The sequence below is a fragment of the Paralichthys olivaceus genome, chromosome 7 (genome assembly GCF_024713975.1).
Source record: "Paralichthys olivaceus isolate ysfri-2021 chromosome 7, ASM2471397v2, whole genome shotgun sequence".
NCBI classification, from domain to species: Eukaryota; Metazoa; Chordata; class Actinopteri; order Pleuronectiformes; family Paralichthyidae; genus Paralichthys; species Paralichthys olivaceus.
Window position 1 is genome coordinate 2,429,213 of NC_091099.1, and position 17,795 is coordinate 2,447,007.

At 45.5% G+C, this 17,795-nt stretch overlaps 1 protein-coding gene across 1 annotated transcript in view; it reads right to left on the minus strand.

Annotated features, from left to right (window-relative positions):
* spon1b (spondin 1b) overlaps positions 1-17,512 on the minus strand; it is a 59,540-nt gene extending 42,028 nt beyond the window's left edge. The window contains 3 exon segments of the mRNA XM_069528550.1: positions 7,850-7,983; positions 15,551-15,657; positions 16,897-17,512. Coding sequence (XP_069384651.1) covers positions 7,850-7,983; positions 15,551-15,657; positions 16,897-17,122 — 467 coding nt within the window. The 5' untranslated portion in view covers positions 17,123-17,512.
* Positions 17,513-17,795: the final 283 nt, after the last annotated feature.

The following is a 17,795-nucleotide window of genomic DNA, read 5'->3' on the forward strand; positions in this document are numbered from 1 at the left end:
TTCTCCACTCTCTGGCCTTTCAGTCACTTTGGTGAAACTTGATCTCAACACTCCGTTAAAACCTTTTTCCAACAACGTTTGCGGTTCCTGGCTAATTCCGATCTGGTCTTCTGATTCCTGATGAGTGGGTTGTATCTTGGCCTCGACCTTCACCTCTGCCCTGCGGAGGTTTTTCTTTACAGATGTCGTCCTTGGCCGACTCGCTCAGCGTCTGCTTTCTCAGTATTTACTTCTCAGGACTTTTACTGGCTACAACAATGATCGATTCCCTTCTTCTGTCGGCTTCAGAACAGCTTAGTTCTCTCTCAAGGACAGCTCTTCATGTTGGTTAATCCCTCTTAGCAACAAATGCTTCACAGCAAACGAAACGTTTCAATATCTTAGCTGACGTTCGCCAAACTGTCTTCTGGTGCACAACAAGAACTGAAGGAATCCGCCAGCGTGGTTCCAGCAGTTTTGGACGGACTGCAGCTGCTGTGGGTTTATACCTCTGACGCTTTTTCACACACTGTGAAATGTGAAGGAGACGCCTCAGACAGATGCATTAAAGCACGGAGAGACCAAACATCAATACCACTTATGGCTGCATTGCAAAAAAAAAAGCATATTCATAATCACAAATCTATTTGTTTATATGTTTCCGCGGCACCACACTGCTATTGACTGCTACTCCCCTTTCTCCGTCTACACAGGTTCCTTATTAATCATACTTCCAGCAGCCTTCCACGCCTCACACGTTACTGTAAATATATTCCGTATCTCAGCGACATGTCTGCTGACTCGTCTCCTGCGTACCCTGCAGGCTTGGATGACACTGAATCTTCCGCGTGCTGTACGGATTCATGCGGCGAATTCAATTGTGTAAGCGTTCATACAATCATCCTGACTGCAACGATAAACATCACAGATGTGGAGGAAAGGATATATCAGTTTACGCTGTTTACGTTTATCCTTTTCGTGTATTTGCACAAACTGTGGTTGTGGAGGTAAAATGTGATGCGACCAAATATAAAGTCTGTGGGACTGTAAAGTACCAAATCAAAAAACTACGCTGGGTGATATTGATGTTTACAGCTGAGAAATTATTTATTGATTGATGAAGGATGAAGAATTTCTCCCATTATGAAAATATGAACCCAATATAATGTTTCCCCTGCATCTTAATGAGAATTAGACCAGGTCGTCCACAAGGGGTTTTGCAGGGAGTCAATTAACACCGTGGTAATAAATTGTCCTGGGTATAAAAGAAGGTGAGAATCAATTCTGGGCAATGAAAGAACAAATCAGTTGGTTATTTACACAGAAAATTGAACGCAGTAAATGGAGTTTTTCTTTTTGATTATTCATTACTCTTCCTTTGAGTTCTGTTCTCCGCAGATTGTGACGCCGACAACATGATTGTTTGTATTTTTGTTCCTTCAACAAAACACACACGGTTCCGTCCGCCAGTAAAAAGTTGCAGGAAACATGGTCACAATCTCTCATTCGGAGTAAAGCGGCGTTTCAACAGAACATTATGATGTCACAGGGAAGCTGACCTTTCCCCAGTTGGCCAGTCGCTGACAGTTGGTACATGTGGAGAGAATGAACGCAGCCTGGAAGCTGTTTTTCTTGTCCCCGAGTCAGAACACACGGTTCTTCATAAATAAAATAACAGTTTTCACCAGCCACAGGTTTCTGAGGGAACAACGGCAGCTGCTGCTGCTGCACCAGAGGTGAGTTGAGGTATTTCTGTTTGTCAGTTATACAACTTGTGTTTTTACCTCCTCCAAGTATCTTAAGTTTAAATGTGAGCAGGATGACACAAAAACTTCTTAAAACTAGAAAGGGTGCAGCGTGGGCCACAGAGGGAACCATTAAATGTTTAGAACAGATTTTATTAAGGAGATCCAGGGTTTTATTTTTAGACGTTTCTCTCGAAAGGCATCGAAAAAACCTCCGCTGAGGCCGAACGTTCCCCTCACATCCAAGCTGCACCACAACTCCACACACTCGTACATATCAGTCTGTTAAGGATGCCTGATGTTTTTCATTAGGATCCATGAGTGTCCAATAAGGTTTTGTAAATCCTGATGGCCGTGCAACCAGGCAGCAGTGTCTGATTATACTTGGAATAATCTCCCTTATTTTTAAATCTTCTTTTTTATCTTTGTTTGCAACTGCACAGACAGAGAACTTTAGATCCAGCTCTCGAACAGCTTTAGAGTCCTCGCAGTGAGATTTGTGTTGTCACTGAGCAAGCAGAAGACTCAAGGCCTCCTCCTCCTCCTCTTCCTCCTCCTCCTCCTCCTCACAGCACCAGAATACTGAGGGAAGGATTGTGAGGGAGGTCAGTGTGAGGTGAAAATGTGATAAAGAGACGGCCAGAGGGCAGCGATGGAGTGAGAGCAGAGACGTATAAGACCTGATAAGGAGATGAGAAGTGATGGACAGGACAGCAGAACTTTGATTGGAAAACACTCTGCCTCGCCCCCGCTCTCTCTCTCCCTCCGCTCACTTTAGTCTCATCTCTCTCCGTAACTTTTAGCTTCAGGTGGAAACGTTTCCAGACACAAAATGACATTTCAGGACTTTCTGGTGATTAGAGAACAGATTTGGGATGTGAGCTCGTCAGAACAACCACAAGGTCCCTGGTGACCTGAGGTGGAAAACACAAAATCTTTCACAATGACACACAGTCTCACATCGTGCACACCGCTGCAGCCCGAGGCGGTGGAAACCAAACGGAGCTTTGAGGATGGAAAAAAGGTGAATATTCAGTTGTGATTGCCATAATAATAATAATAAAACGCTCAAAAAGAAGATTTATCACAGATGACATTATACTTCTGAGTTTCCTCCGCAGTGAGTGGGTGGTGATGACTTTCACTTGGTTGAGCTATTGTTGAGTTTACAAAAGGATCTAATTCTACTTCCTCAGGGCAGATTAGCTCTGGCATTGCCTTTGACCTGTGGAATTGGCTCTTAAAGGAATAAAGTTTGATACCGAACTTGGTGCTTGCACAGCCATTGAAGCCTACATTAGCTAAGTAGCGATAGCAAAACGACAGACGACGAAAAACTACATTGCGATTCCCGTCTGGTGGCTGGATTCACCATCAGTCATTGGCCCACACAGCTGATGGGACATGGACCAGAAGAAAGTCAAACCTACATGTTAGTCCAATGGATGTGTCGCTTGAATGATTAGCTACACTGCCCCCCGATGATTTCCTGTGGTACTGCTCTGTTTCATCTGTTTCCTCCGATTCTGTAAACGATTCTCTGCTGAATTGTTGACACTGAAAACGTCAGTGCTTCAAGTGATTACAGATAATGAATAATTAGAATCTGTATAATTTGAGCAGGTTCTCTCACTGAGGTAAGTGGCCTTGATAAAAGCTTAATTAAAAAATCTCAGACGTGTCTTGTTGTAGAATAATAGATCGATAATCCAGTCAATTGTTTAAACAATAAGTGAATAGAACAAGATCAGTTTGTGACTGCGTCGAAGCTGAATTTCCTGTTTGCTTGTATTGTACAAACTGAAACTTCTGGTGTTGTTACGTGAACAGCGAGAATATAGAGAACCGCAGAATCAAAAATAAATACATACAAAGCTTAATGTGAGCGTTAACAAACATGGTCAGCTTAAGTGCGGACTTCTTCAGAGGCTGTTGAGGCTCCAGCGCTGCCGTTTCCCGCAGCCTCGGGCTACGTGTTTGAAAGCAGACAGCTCTGCAGGGTGAGTGGCAGGAGTTGGGGTGAAATCTTGACAAAGTGAGGAGGAGGAGGAGGAGGAGGAGGAGGGCCGGGCCTGACAGTACACTTCCTGCCTCAAGGAGAGAAGTTGCACATTGTATCTAGGAGTTGTTGTTAGTTCCAGTGCCAGTCACGGCCGAGACGAGCAGAGATGTTCCAGAGCGCTATTTAAAAGCTGCTGACATGTTCTGCTTGCCAAGAAACTCGTGAGTGTGTGAACAGCTGACTTCTCTCTGGTGCTCAGCTCTCACATCACTTCACTGAGTGAGAAACAAGAGTTCAGCCCCCTGACGAGTTCCAGAACATGTGATCAGAGACAACAAGAACTAACCATTATTGATAATCTGCATATTGATTTATCAAGGGCTGCGCAATTAAACTTAAAAACTGAAAAGTCAGTGAATTTTACTCTTTAGAATTATTTATATAATTGATCATTAAATAGCTTTCAGTTGGGGGCCATTAACTAAGATGGCGGCTAATAGGAAACACTGTGTTCACGATAAAAGCAAAAGGGGATTTTTGTGTTGCAATAAAGCAGCGAGGAGTTTGGCCGCAGGATCATTTGTGTTTACTTGTGTTACTCACACAAGCGACGTGAGTAAACACAACCCATGAATATTCCCCTGGGGAGGAGGGCTACTGCCTGAAGTGACTGTAATTGCTGTAGCGGAAACAGGAGCCGGCGCAGACGTGTGTGAGTCCACAAGACCGAACCATGTGTGTGTGTGTGTGTGCAGCTCTGGAAATTTAATCTTTAACACCAGAACTTGAAACTTGGCTTTTTCCACAGAGCATGTGCTCCCAACTTTTCAATTAACACGGGTTATTTTCTGTAGCTACGATGTCGAAAGGAACATTGGACCCAGGGTGAGAACATAACTAGAGCTGAGGAACATATAGGACCCTTTCCGATTATGAGCCGTATAAATCTCGGGAACGTTGGACAGTGGGAATATAGGAATGACCCATATGAAGCCACGAGGTTGTCATTAACAAGGAGCCAGTTTCAGCTCAGACGGAGGAAAACAACGTCGTGAACGTGATGGAAATATGGTCGTCGGTTGGTTTCAGGGGTTTTTATTCCGCTGGTATATTTGTGGTTTCTCCAGTGCAGCGGAAGCTTCGGTTCATGCTCTGAGTTTGATAAATGCGTACGATCATCATGATTAATCACCAAGTCTGCGTTCTGGGTCACACTTTGCTTTTATCAATACATCAGCCAATCAAAAATGTTATTTAAGTTTTCAATGAACCAGGAAAACCAGGCTTTTTGCCGCACTGCGAGTATTAACCCGCTCACAAATACAACCTCTGTTCCTCTGTTTAAGTGCTACAGCTGTCAGTGTATTTACCCTCCTCCCAGAATATGATTGCACTGATTTAAAATAGCAGGGGGCAGAAGTTGGGAGTGAATTAAAAAAAGACATCCCCACAAGCACTGGAACACTCCCAACTGTAAAAGGGTTGTGTTTGAAGCCTCCTGGAGGGAGCTGAGAGACATGTGCACGGCGTCATGGACCATGGACGATAACAGAGCTGGGGAGTAGAGAGAAACAGATCGCAAGATATAGAGGAGGAGGAGGAGGAGGAGAAGGAGGAGAAGGAGGAGGAGGAGAAAATATTCCCCTTGTGCAGGACGATGCCGGTTGTGAGTGAAAACGTGCAATTTGGTGTAAAAATGTTCCTCATTAAAGTTGCATTTTCTTTTAACTTGACTCTGGCCGGCACAAAGAGAAGCGGCTCCCTGGAGACAGTTGCTGAAGTTGTCAAGCGAAGACCTACAGCCGAGTATCTTCCTGACAGACACGAATTCTCTCTCTGAAGACGGAGCCAGCAGCATTATGGGAAAAGCAGAGGAAATAAGAAAAGCGGAGAGGAGAGCGGACAGATAAGTGAGAAAGACAGAGAGGCGTACATTTTAGATAAGGAAACGCTAAATCTCTATCCCAGCGCTGACAGACAAAGGTGACAGTAATGTGAGGTGAATTTGCATAGCAGATGTTCCCGCACGCAGGGCTGGAGTTATTGAACTGGCGAACACTGGGATGGCTGCGTGCCATCTGTCGTACAGCGGCGGCAGATAAATTAAAAGTAACAGCTGGGAGGACGCTGCGGAGGTATAAGGGCAAGTTATAGCGTCGCGCTCAGCGGAGGAAGAGATGCGTGTCAGGGGGCGAGATGGAGAGAGGAGAAAGACAGACGTGTAGAAGAACAGGGAGGGAGGGGAAACAGTTTCTCGTTCACTCTAGTTATCGGCTGTTCGTCATTTCTATTGTCCGTTTGTCAGACGGTGGCGAGCAGCAGAGGGAACACGGTTCCGCCCTAACTCAGTGTTCATGCACACACAGGTGGAATTAAACACACAAAGTCTCTGTACTTTACTTGAGTATTTGTTTTTCCTCAACACAAATATCTGAAGTTTCTTCTACATTTTCAGAACAGGCTCATTGCTCTCGTCTTTTTTATCGATTTATTCAAGGTCATTTCAGAGCCTGTACTTTTTATACTCATCCTGTAAGAGCTGTTTGTTACCGGACAATACAACTTCTATAAAAATAGTTTCTTTTAGTTTTCTCGCCCTTCGTCTTAATAATAATGTTTTTTTTCCCGTGGCTCCTATAACAACAACATTAACAATGAATGACCACACACAGAATTCTCTGCTTCACACTTTGCTTAATCGAATTCAAACTTATTTAATCCACGGAGGAGTTGAGGTGATGGCATAAAAACGAGAACAGAAGTGGTGCAGCTCTGTAATAAAACACAGAGTGTCTGCTTGAGGTGTGGCAGCACAAACACTCATGATTAATGCCAACGTGTCTTTGTGATTAAGAGCATGAATAAAAGAAAAGCTCTTCACTTCTTTAGAGTTTTGTTTTTTACTGCAGGGAAATTCTACTTTTTACATTTTCAGTCTGTGTGGGAAGTTAAATTTAAGCAAAATATAATGTAAGTCACCTTTTAATTGTCTCGCGTGAATTGTTTTGTCTTTTTAACTATAACTACAATTACCTCAACACATGCTTCTTGTTATTATTGACAGAATAATCAGCTAATACTTGTTTATGTGCACATCTGCATCGATCAGCCTCAAAGTATGAACATACAACTCATTTCCTTTCCACTTTAATAGTTGCAGCAGGAACACGTCCTCAATTTCCACTTCACAGCTGGAATCACACCATCACCCTTTTTTATGAGAAAACAATGAAATCACACTGCTTCTTTATCGAATCTGTAAAATGAGAAACACAACAGAGGGCCGGCAATGTTCTTTAAATGTGTCCTGATAACACACACACCCCCCAAACCTTATCTCTAATCTTAACTATGTCCAACTCATACCGAACCCTGACCTCTACCTCACCACACTTCACGCCTGACCCTTAACCAAACCACAGAAATGACATCTTGCCTCATTAGGACGAGGTTTGGGTCCCTGTGAGGTCCACTGGTCCTGGTGAGGTCAGTGTTTATGCTTGAAAAAGCTCCTCAAGCTGCAACAAAGTGCAGCGTACACACCAGGATGGAAAATAACACGGTGCAGGTTTTGAGTCAAAGCGTCCTCAGAGCACTAATTGGCCCAGTAATCATCTTCTCTCTGTGTTTTAGAGCTGAAGCCACGCAGAGTGTCGACGCCTCGTGAGACACACCTGGATTCAGCTCATTGTCCTCCCAGCCGATAATGAAAAAACAACAATGACCACAGCGCAGTGCTTTGAACGGTCCGGACTTTGTGCAGAAGAAGAAACTGTAGATAAAATGTTCCCGCAGCTGTATCCTGTGGCTTTCAGTATCGCCTATAACTTCCTTTCCATTAGAGCTCCACATTATCCAAACGCACCATATGGTTTTTAGATTGATTTCAGTTCTTTAGGGCACAGATTTATTTTCCTTCCTTTTATGAGTTCAGCTCATTTATTTCAGGCTTTTCAGTGAGTGACTTTAAAAAGTGTTGACGCCTCTGACCTTTCAAAACTGCCCCTGCCTGCAACTTCAGAACCACAGGAGATTACTCCATTTACACCAAACTGTGGTTTTCAGAACCCTAATTGTATTTAAAGGCAGGAGCATAATCAGGGGGGAAAAATATGCAACTCACTTTAGCACGACGCAGCCAGTCCCAGTAGGTGGCGCCGTCCAGAACACCTGTATCCTTGTGCGTCTGCGAGGTGTGCTCTCCGTCACCGCGGGGGGGCAGTTGGTCATGAACTGTGTGTCGTCCTCATCGATGATCTAGAAACAAAACAAACGGAGGATTCAGATCAACAATCAACGAGGGTCCGGATCAGCGGAGGCTTCTAACCACGCGGACGCTCGGCTGCTCTCCTCAACGAAGAGACATTTTTCACAGCAGCCATGTTGGAACCCAGAGGTGTTCATCACATTAATTACAGCTCTAAATAGAACAGAACCTTCATCAGTAACATCTGTGTCTTTCTTCCATTTTTATCACGACTAATTATTTAAAAATAATTTGACAACTTGCAGTTTTTAAATTCAATTGAGCAGCGAAGTGTAAAGGTTTATGAAGAGAAGAGGCAGGATTGAGACAACGTGAAAACCTTCTTCGTAAATATGTTGCAGAGTGAACAACCTCTCAACTTTATGAGAGGGAGGCAGGAGCAGTGTTTGTAGAGAGGAGGGAGGTAATATTGAGACCAGGAACTTTTTTAAAACTGTTTATTTGACACCAGCTTGAGTCGAAAGCAAAGTCATGTGAAAGAGGTGAAGTCCCTTGAGTCCCTGAGTGAAGCTTTGGGGTAAAAACCGTCTCGTGTTTTCAGGATGTCTCTCACCCACAGTCCCCTCTGTACTTGGACCTTGACATTTTAAAGGCTAAAAACAGACATATGGACCCGCGGCCTCTGACATAGTAGCTGGTGTTCTCCAGCTGCCTCGGCTCCACAATAACAAAGACCAATAACACCTTGTCCTGAGCTCCTGATAGGACATAAAGACGAGGACTGAAGTCACAGACGGCTCTCTTTACCCTTCTGTCCTGACCTTTTCACAAGCAGCGGGAGATTCTCCGCTCAGACGTGTTCATGGCAACAAAGAAATCTCAGAGTGACCCCCATTCATCCTGAGATCATTTGTAAAAAAAACAAGTTAGTGGAGCCTCAACAAGCGGCAGGACAGTTCCCTGTGAGACCCGGCGGCAAATCATCACATCAGCATATAAAAAATAAAAATGTAAGAGCCTTCTCATCAGCACAGTCAGAGACGAGAGATTCAAGAGGTTTATCAAAGTGTTTGACCTCGAGTGCGACCTTCTTGGCTGGAAACCTTTTTCACTGACTGAGCAGCAACCCCCCCCCCCCCCCCAACCTAAAGTCACACATCTGAGTCTTAAATGATTCTCACTCTTCACTTTATAGACAAAGACCAGAATCTTCACAGAAAACTGCTCATTTTCCTGAAGAGCATGAAGACGCAGTTATCGCCTCGGGAGTGATTGAGGTTCTCGTCGCCTGGAGGCTGAGTGAAGAAGTCGGTATCACAGCCGACAGTGGATCAAACACAGAGACGAACACTTCATGCAACAAATGGACCCGGCTTCTGAGTTTTACTACATTTATATGTTCTACTCTTACTCCCCTTGTCGGCGTCGGTTTTCTCCGACATCCTCCCACAGTCCAAAGACCTCGTTTAGGTTAATTGCAGACTCGGAGTTGTATCATGAGTGTTTGTTTGTCTCTCTGTGTCTCAGACGTATAATATTCTGGTGACAGGGTGAACTCATCTCACCCAGTGTCAGCTGGGATGAGCTGCAGCTCCCTGAGACCCTCAAAAGATGATCAGTGTAGAGGATGAACAGATGAACTGCATCATGGGCCGCGCGGGACCCTGGAGGCCGAACGACGCAGAGTCGCGACCTCTCGTTTCCACCAAAACTTTTTTCTAGTTCTAATTTACTAACGACCAGTTATGTTTGAAGTCTGAAAACTTTCAAAAAAATCAAGAATGCTCCGATCGGAGAAGTTCTGATCTCTGCAACCAAACCAGTGAGAGACATTGAAGACTGATGGAAGGAGGACAGAGGGAGAGAGAGGGAGTGTGGGAAGACTGGCAAAGGAGCGTTTGTTTTCACTGCAGAGGATGGTATGTCTGTGTGTGTGTGTGTGTGTGTGTGTGTGTGTGTGTGTGTGTGTGTGTGTGTGTGTGTGTGTGTGTGTCCACAGTTTGTCTATCTCAAACACTCTCTTACTCTTTCAATCTCGCTCTCTCTGTTGAGACGGTAAACACAGATGCTTCAGTCGGCCTGCACAAGCAAATGCAGAGGCCTGTTCAAACACACTCACACACACACACACACACACACACACACACACACACACTCACACACACACACACACACACTCACACACACACACACACACAAAGAGAGGGAGCAGGAGACGGACAAGGCAAACCCAGGCTTTAACAAACACCCAGGATTCCTTGAGAAAACTGACAATAAGAGTGATATTGGTGTGTGTGTGTGTGTGTGTGTGTGTGTTGGTCAGTGCACACACAATCATTGCAGGTTCCTAATTAAATGCAAAGCAGTTACCGAGGACTGAATGCAGTTAAAACCGTTGGGATTGGCGTGTGGAGACGAGGGAGAGCGCAGGCAGACAGACGGATAGATTGAAATGTCACATCAGCTCTTGAAGATGAGCTTATTTTCAGAAAGTAACAAAGTTCTCTTGTCTCCACGAAAGACCTCGGAGGCGCCGTCATTTTGCCGCGAGCTTTCCATCAATCAAAGCAGCACTTTCGCTGCTGAATACCAGAGAGATCTCGGGTCTATCGCCGATACTGCATCATTTCACATTGTGTATCGGAGCCACCCGACCGAGACGGCAGTGGCACATACCCAAACAGTTAGCCTGTGAAAAAACCAAATGTGTGTGTGTGTGTGTGCAAATTTATTACCATAACAAATGGAGTCAATTCTGTGGCTTTTGGCATTCAATTACACAAAACAACACAGGAGAAGAGTGAGCGTATTGTTCGTCTGCTGTTTAATATTCGTAAAAATGACCCCAGAGCTCTTTTTAAAAATCCACTTTTTCCTGTTACATCCACAGCTTTGCAGCCGTGTTGTTTTGTCGAGGTCATTTTAAGAGAAAGTTAAAGTTTTTATGAGCTGTCAAAGAGAGGAGTGTTTGTGTGCCATCTGTATTCATGCAGACGAACACAAATGGACTGTCTCTGTGCTCAAATCATTTCTTCCTTGCCCTTCTTTTACGTCTGTCACGTCCTTTTCTCGTCTCTGTTTTTCTCGTCTGAGGCTGCGACGTTATCTGAGGTTTTTTTTTTTTGGTGTGAAAAGCTCAGACGACGACAGACAAGTCTGTCACCTTGACTTAAGAACGCACACTGGGAACAGACTGAACGACCCAGAGCTGCACAAATGCAACGTGGGGGGAAGTGAAAATCTTTTATGACACAGGCTTAGTGCTACAAAAGAAAAACTATTATATCGCTCTTTGCCACAACATGTTTCATCATCTGGACGAAGCTTTAGTGAAGACACAACAGACAACAGCACAGACATCATCGTTGTTATTGCCAAAAACATCCACCTCGGTCCGGCTCTCGTACGAATCCACTTAACTCTTAATAATTTGTCACTTCACTGCAAGAGCTCATTTTCTCAGACACTTGAAGAGCAACAACTGAACCCCGAGAGAATCGGAGAGCGACTCACGGTTTTGATGCATAATGAATTTAACGAGCTCCAATCGGCGCAGAGTACATTATCTGTGCAAACCTCGAGCATCTGAACCAACCAGCTTGTCAAGTACAATAAATAAAAGTTGTGCAAACTGTTCTCTGATGCCACACAGGAAGTTTCATGAAGTAAACAAGTGAAGTCATCATTGCAAACTGCTGTTAATCAGAAAAACAGAGGAGCCGAGCGAGACTCTGTGGTTTTTCGGTGCTGAGATGTGATGCTAAAGTAATTATTGCCTCTGAGTGTGATTGAGTGTGCAGCATATCAGGTCACCATCATTACAACCCTGCACACATCCTACATGTCCTTTTCTTTAAAGCCTCCTAAGCTCTGCTCGGCTTACATAATTGCCGGGATCTAAAACCTGTGACTTAGCCGTGGCACTTTAAACTGATTGGGTTTGTTTATCCCGGGCTAAACTCTGAACGCCAGATAATCTGTGCAGAAACAAGGAAGATAATATCTCATGTCTGCTCATCTCTCCCCTTATCCAAACAAGCTCCATTTGTCTCCCTGAGCAATAACACGTCGCTGGCCTAGATAAATATGACCCACGTCCGACGCGGCCGCAAAGAGGGCTGGGAAAAACACACACATATACCCGCACACCCACTTGGTGCACGTATAAGCACAAAGACACACATTTCCGAGCAGACAATGACAGCGGCCTCAGTGGGATAGTGGGTCTCTCACGTTCACACAGATGCTCGCTCACAGATACACTCTCTGAGGTCGCACGCATTAACACACAAGTCATTTAATGGAAACAGGGACAAAGAGACGATTATTGCTTAAGGGAAAAAAACAATGAGTGGTGGATGTGCGTCGTTGTGTCTTAGCGAAGCAGCAGGCGGGCGCTCTCCGGGACAGCTGCCAGAAACAGCCCAGAACCAGAGAGCGAGGAGGGAGAGCGACCACGCGGGGAACCACGACTCAGCTCGACCACCACACACAACAACAGTCGTGACTTTGCGAAACTGGCTTCAGAATTAACTTGTCAGGAAAATGAATTGTTGTTTTCGAGTGTTAAACGTGATCATGTGAATCGGACCACAGCTCATCATTTACCACTGAAAACAGACCAGAGCTGTGAAATGGAAATTGAAATTTAGTTGTTCCCAAAGTCCCGACTGAGCTGGGAAAGGACGTTTTTAGGTTTTCGTCACCTGACGGAACAACTAGACTGGTAACGAGTTCAAGCTCTGATGAAATCTCTTGAGTTCAGATGATGTATGTAGAGGAGATACCTAAAGTTTTTTTTTTTTTTTTTTAGCTTCTAAGGAGGAAAAGTAAACGTCAGGCTCGGCAGAGTTTGATGGACTGCGGTCATTTAGATAAAAAGGCAAACTTACTGTCATGGTGCATCTTCTCTTATCGAGCCATTAATATCAACGGGACATAAATGATGTTGTATTTAATGAAGGAAATCGTTCTGAAACTAATTTCTGAAAGTAAAAGTTTAATTAAAGTGACGCGGTGTGGTTGTGTAGTAACACGAGACAGGACAGTCAACTCGTCAGAAACATTCTTCAAACACCAGACTGTGTTCTGAAATCTCAAGAGGCCGCCATCGTTTTTCAAGTGTGGATAGAAGTGTCAGTTAAAACTGTCAGTTACGGAACCAAGAGCGTCTGATGGATTTGCCAATATGTGTTAAACAGATTGCGAGGCCAGATTGTCAAATTTAATTTCGCTGCGAGCTCAGCCCACGATGTTCCAGTTTCCGCTCCCTGGTCTCAGCCCCGCTCCAGACTCTGCCGGGACACTGAGTTTGAGACTTGAGGTGTTTATCGAGCACTGAGCGGAAATCAAGTAGAGGAGGAGAGCGAGCCCGGTCCGAAACCGTTTAAACCTGAGGTCCTGCTGCGAGCTACAACACAACGAGGCTACTCTACTTCTTTGTTCTCATGCAACAAACTGTTCCACCTTCAGCCAGGGCCGTGCTGACGTCTCTGCACCAAACTCTGTGTTAAAAAATAAAACAGACTTTCTCCGCCCGGAGAGCTCACACACAAAATCTCTCTCTCTCTCTCTCTCTCTCTCTCAGTTTTACAGATCGATGCACAGTTTGTTATAATTGTTGGTGTTTACTCTCCTGTGGCTCCGTGGTTAATTGATGCCTCCGTTTTTTTTCGTTTTCTTTATCCCGTGGTTGTTAATTATTCTATCACAGGGCGCCGTGCAAACACGTTCGTTATAATTTAGTGGACGGAAAAGTTGAGAGTAGACCCAGAGGCGACGCTGCTGTGAGCGTCTGCAGCACATTAAGAGGCAAAAACAACAGGCACACACAATGAAGAAATGCAGACAGGTCACTTCACTGTTTGGCTTCACTTCAGACAAGAACGATGCTGGAGCTCCGTCACTGACAGCGAGTGAGTAAATCATCTTAAACACGCTTAGCAGCTCCAACAAGCACGATGGTTGATGGTTTAAATATTTAATCTTATCTAATAACCCAGAAATCTCTGTCTGTCTGTATAAATATGTCTCTCACGCATCTGGAGAAGTGTTCATCGTATCGGCTTCACTCTTGTCATGTCTATTTTTAAGCTCCCAGAGAGTTGCAGTGTAGGTTCTGCTCAACTCCACTGAACCTTGAATTAACAGGTGAACAGCTCTTTGTGCAGCAGCAGCAGCAGCAGCAGCAGCAGCTCTTTATTTGCTGTGGCTCAATGACTGCAGGTCACGCTCACAGTTTACGAAAGAAAACTTCCAGCAGCATCACCACCGGACAAACACAGATGTGTAGAACGGGGACACTGCGTTAGTTGATCGGGAGCCGTTCTGTTCACGGCAGTCTCAGTGCAAACCTCAGGGATGACAGAAGTCTCAACGTCGGCCAAACACAGATGTTACCGCCTGGACTGAACCTGGACGATCATGGAGAGTCTGGTACATGACGAGAGGTTTTCACTCCTCGTTCTGTTCAGAACTTCAGACTTCTCAGTTCGGTCTGAATCAAAATATCAGCAGCGACAATTGAGTCGGATTCAAAGTCGGAGGTCTGGATCAGAGCGTTTACACAGGAAGTAGAGACAGCATTAAATGAACGACAGAAGAACAAGAAAAAGAAGAGGAAGGAGCTGCGGTCTTCACCCCCGACGATATATAATGTCGAGGAGGACGTTCACTTGGTGATACCATAATCATGATGTTACCATGGAAACCAAATGAAGCACCTCGCTCAGTGTGACAACATGTCAAACCAATCAGAGAATAGTTGGACTCGGCGATGATGACGTATACGTACGTCAGATTCTTCAGTGTCTAAAGTACAATGTGAAACCAAAACTGACCAGATCAAAAGGAAACAAAGGAACAAACACAGGAAGTGAAGACGCTCTCTCTCTCTCTCTCTCTCTCTCTCTCTCTCTCTTCAGTCTGGATGCAGGAAAAAGCAGCGTTACTGCAAACTCTGGTGATCGTTTGCCTCAAAGTGGTTAAGAGGTCTGGTGGAGCCAGCGAGAAACACGTTCTGCGTCCTCGTGGAAGCTGCCTCCTGCTCCGTTCGGTCAGAGCAGAGTGTGGAAACACAGCTACAGATGTGTGTTCCTGTTTACACTGAGCGGGAGGTAATTGAGGAAGTCTGGCTCTCTCCTCCGGAGCTCTGTGCGGCTCAGTGGGAGTTGTGTTACTACCGAACCAAACATCTTACATCTCTCTCTCTCTCTCTCTATAACTCTCTCTGTTAATCTCTTTTCTCTCTGTCCTCACATGCCTCCTCCTCCTCCTCCTCCTCCGCCTTCTCCTCCCCTCTCCTCCTTCTTCTGCTGGAAGAAATATCTGCTACTTAGCGGGACGGATGCCATGTCTGCCTCGTCCTGGAAGAGCTGCACTGAAGAGGCAACTCCATTCTCCTCTCTTCTTCCCCCTCCACAACAGGAGAGCTCTCCTTGCCTCTTCCAGAGGGGAGCTGCGTTGCATCTTTCAGCAACGCCTCCTTTAACCTCCATATCAGAAGACAGCGGGGAGCAGCTAAGTCGACATTGAAGCATGCAAATGATTTCATGTTTTTATGAAGTTTCCCAGAAAACTCAATCATGATTTCCCCCCTCGACACCTGCTCCCTCTTACCTGGAACTGTCCGGTGTAGTCGTCGGCCGTGGTGCCCTCTCGGCCCTCCCTCAGGGCGATGAGGGTGAAACCTCTGAAAAAAGCAGGGCTGGCTGTCAGGAGGACGACTGTAAAGGAGGAGAGAGCGTGTTTTACTCCACAGGGACACCGAGCAGCAAAGAGGCTTGAAACTGACACATCGGGGGGGCACTCGGCGTGGGTCGCCCCCCCTCCACAAGACGTTACAGAGACACATGTGAGGGCTGCCAGCCGTTTGGCTTCGGTGTGATGTGAGAGTGAGGGCTGTAAGACTTTATCATCTGACACTAGAATTAAAAAGAGGCTATAAATCTCAGGCAGGGAGCTCGGCGCTGGGAACAGGAGCCATATAATGAGATGTGAGCAGAATTGTAGTCGTCTCACCCTCGCGCCCCCTAACCTTGCATTTTCACACCGGCCCATTTATCTTCAAACTTGACCCCCCTCCCCCCCAGTGCTGAGAAGGAAGATGTCAATATTTTACAAATCTCAACCATTAAAAAAAAAAAAAAAGTTAACTTAAAGGCAGCTGAGGTTTGGGGAATAATTTCTTTTTTAGTGAAGTGGTGTCTTTACAGGTCCCTGATGGCTGATGAGAGTTTAGTCCTGGGCGTCACAGAGAAAAAAAAAACAGTGCACTATCTGGTGTGATCGCAGTTTGGAGACTTAAAGACAAGGTGACCGTTCATTTACAAACCTTGTGTGTGAAACCTGTATCAGAACTGCAGCACGCCAAGGTTTAGTGTTAGAATCACAGCATCCCATTGAATCTTTCAGTTAAACACAACGATTTTAAACAAAACAAGACACTAAAGTTTTGTATTTTGAGTTGAAAACTTACTTTTAGAACTTACAGGGATCTCAGTGAATAGAGGAAAGTTTTTTTTTTTTTTTTCTATTTTGCCAAATCCACCAGGCTGGATAGAGACTTTATATTTGTTGGACTCAGCTTAATTGGAGCCAGATCTCTCTCTCTATGTGTGTGTATGTGTGTGTGTGTGTTTGCAGGAAGAGGAGAGGAAGTGAATATAGGTCACACATTATAACACTAAGTAGCCTTATCAAATCCCGGCTGCAGAGACTGGGTAGTTTGGGAATGTGCGTCCTGCAATGTCCAAAACAATGGGTGTCTATGGCTATTCCTTGTTTTGTTAGTGAGTACATGGTGGCTGGATATAGTCAAGCTTCCTGAAAGCAAAAATAAACACAGAAAAAAAAAAATATATAAACACTTTTCTTTTCTCCAACTAAAACAAAGAGTCCACTGGTGAAATCTGGCGCAGGTTTACGCACGGATTGCGCAAATGGACTCTGTGAATAAACTCTACCTCTGTAGGTGCTGCCAGGCCTGTAGGTCTCCGGGTCCCCCTCCACTCTGAGCCTGAACTCGTTGTATCCATCCCTCCGGGTCCCCTGGGTCTGAGCCCGGAGGATCCGCCCGCAGTACCCGTCCGACCTGCCTCCGGAGGGCTCCTCCACGAAGGCGACGGCGTTGCACACAAAACTCGTCAGGAGATAATACTGCAAAAGCAGCAGATGCAAATACATTCCCATCTCGGAGCTGCAGCCCGGGGGTGAGAGTGCAGCGGCAGTCCGGTAACAAAGAAGAAGAAACCAGTGGATCCGCTGCTTCCACACGAACTCCAACCAAACTACAGCAGCGTCACAGTCGGAGCGAGAGGTGAAGACAAGGAGACGAGTCCATCCTGAAGAGAGAAGAGCGCGTCCGAGGCGCACCGCGGCGGAGAGGAGAGGGGGAGCCGCTGCCGATGTGTCCGGACCAGTGGGTGGAGGTGACAGGGTCTGGAAGCAGCGGTGAGCCGCCGAACTACTGGGGGCGCTGGGGACGCGGCGAGGGAAGGTCCAGACTGGAGCTCCGCACTTTAAAAGCTTAGAGCCAGCCCTCCACTGACACACACACACACCCACACAGTGTCTGTGTGTGTCTGTGTGTGTGTGTGTGGATCTCACACATGGAGCTGCCTCTTGGGGAAAAATAGAAATGTTCCTCCTGCTGTTCAGATTCGCACATTAACACATTTGAAGTTCTCTCCACGGCTGCATGTGAGCTGGAAGATATAATGATTACATCTGGTCAACGCTGAATAAAGAGTGAGACGCAGAGTTCCATTAAAAGTAAACGAGGAAGGTAAAATCTGTGCGCATTTACGCGTCTATTGGCTCCAAGATTGCGTCACAATTTTGTGAAAAATAACCACAGATCTTC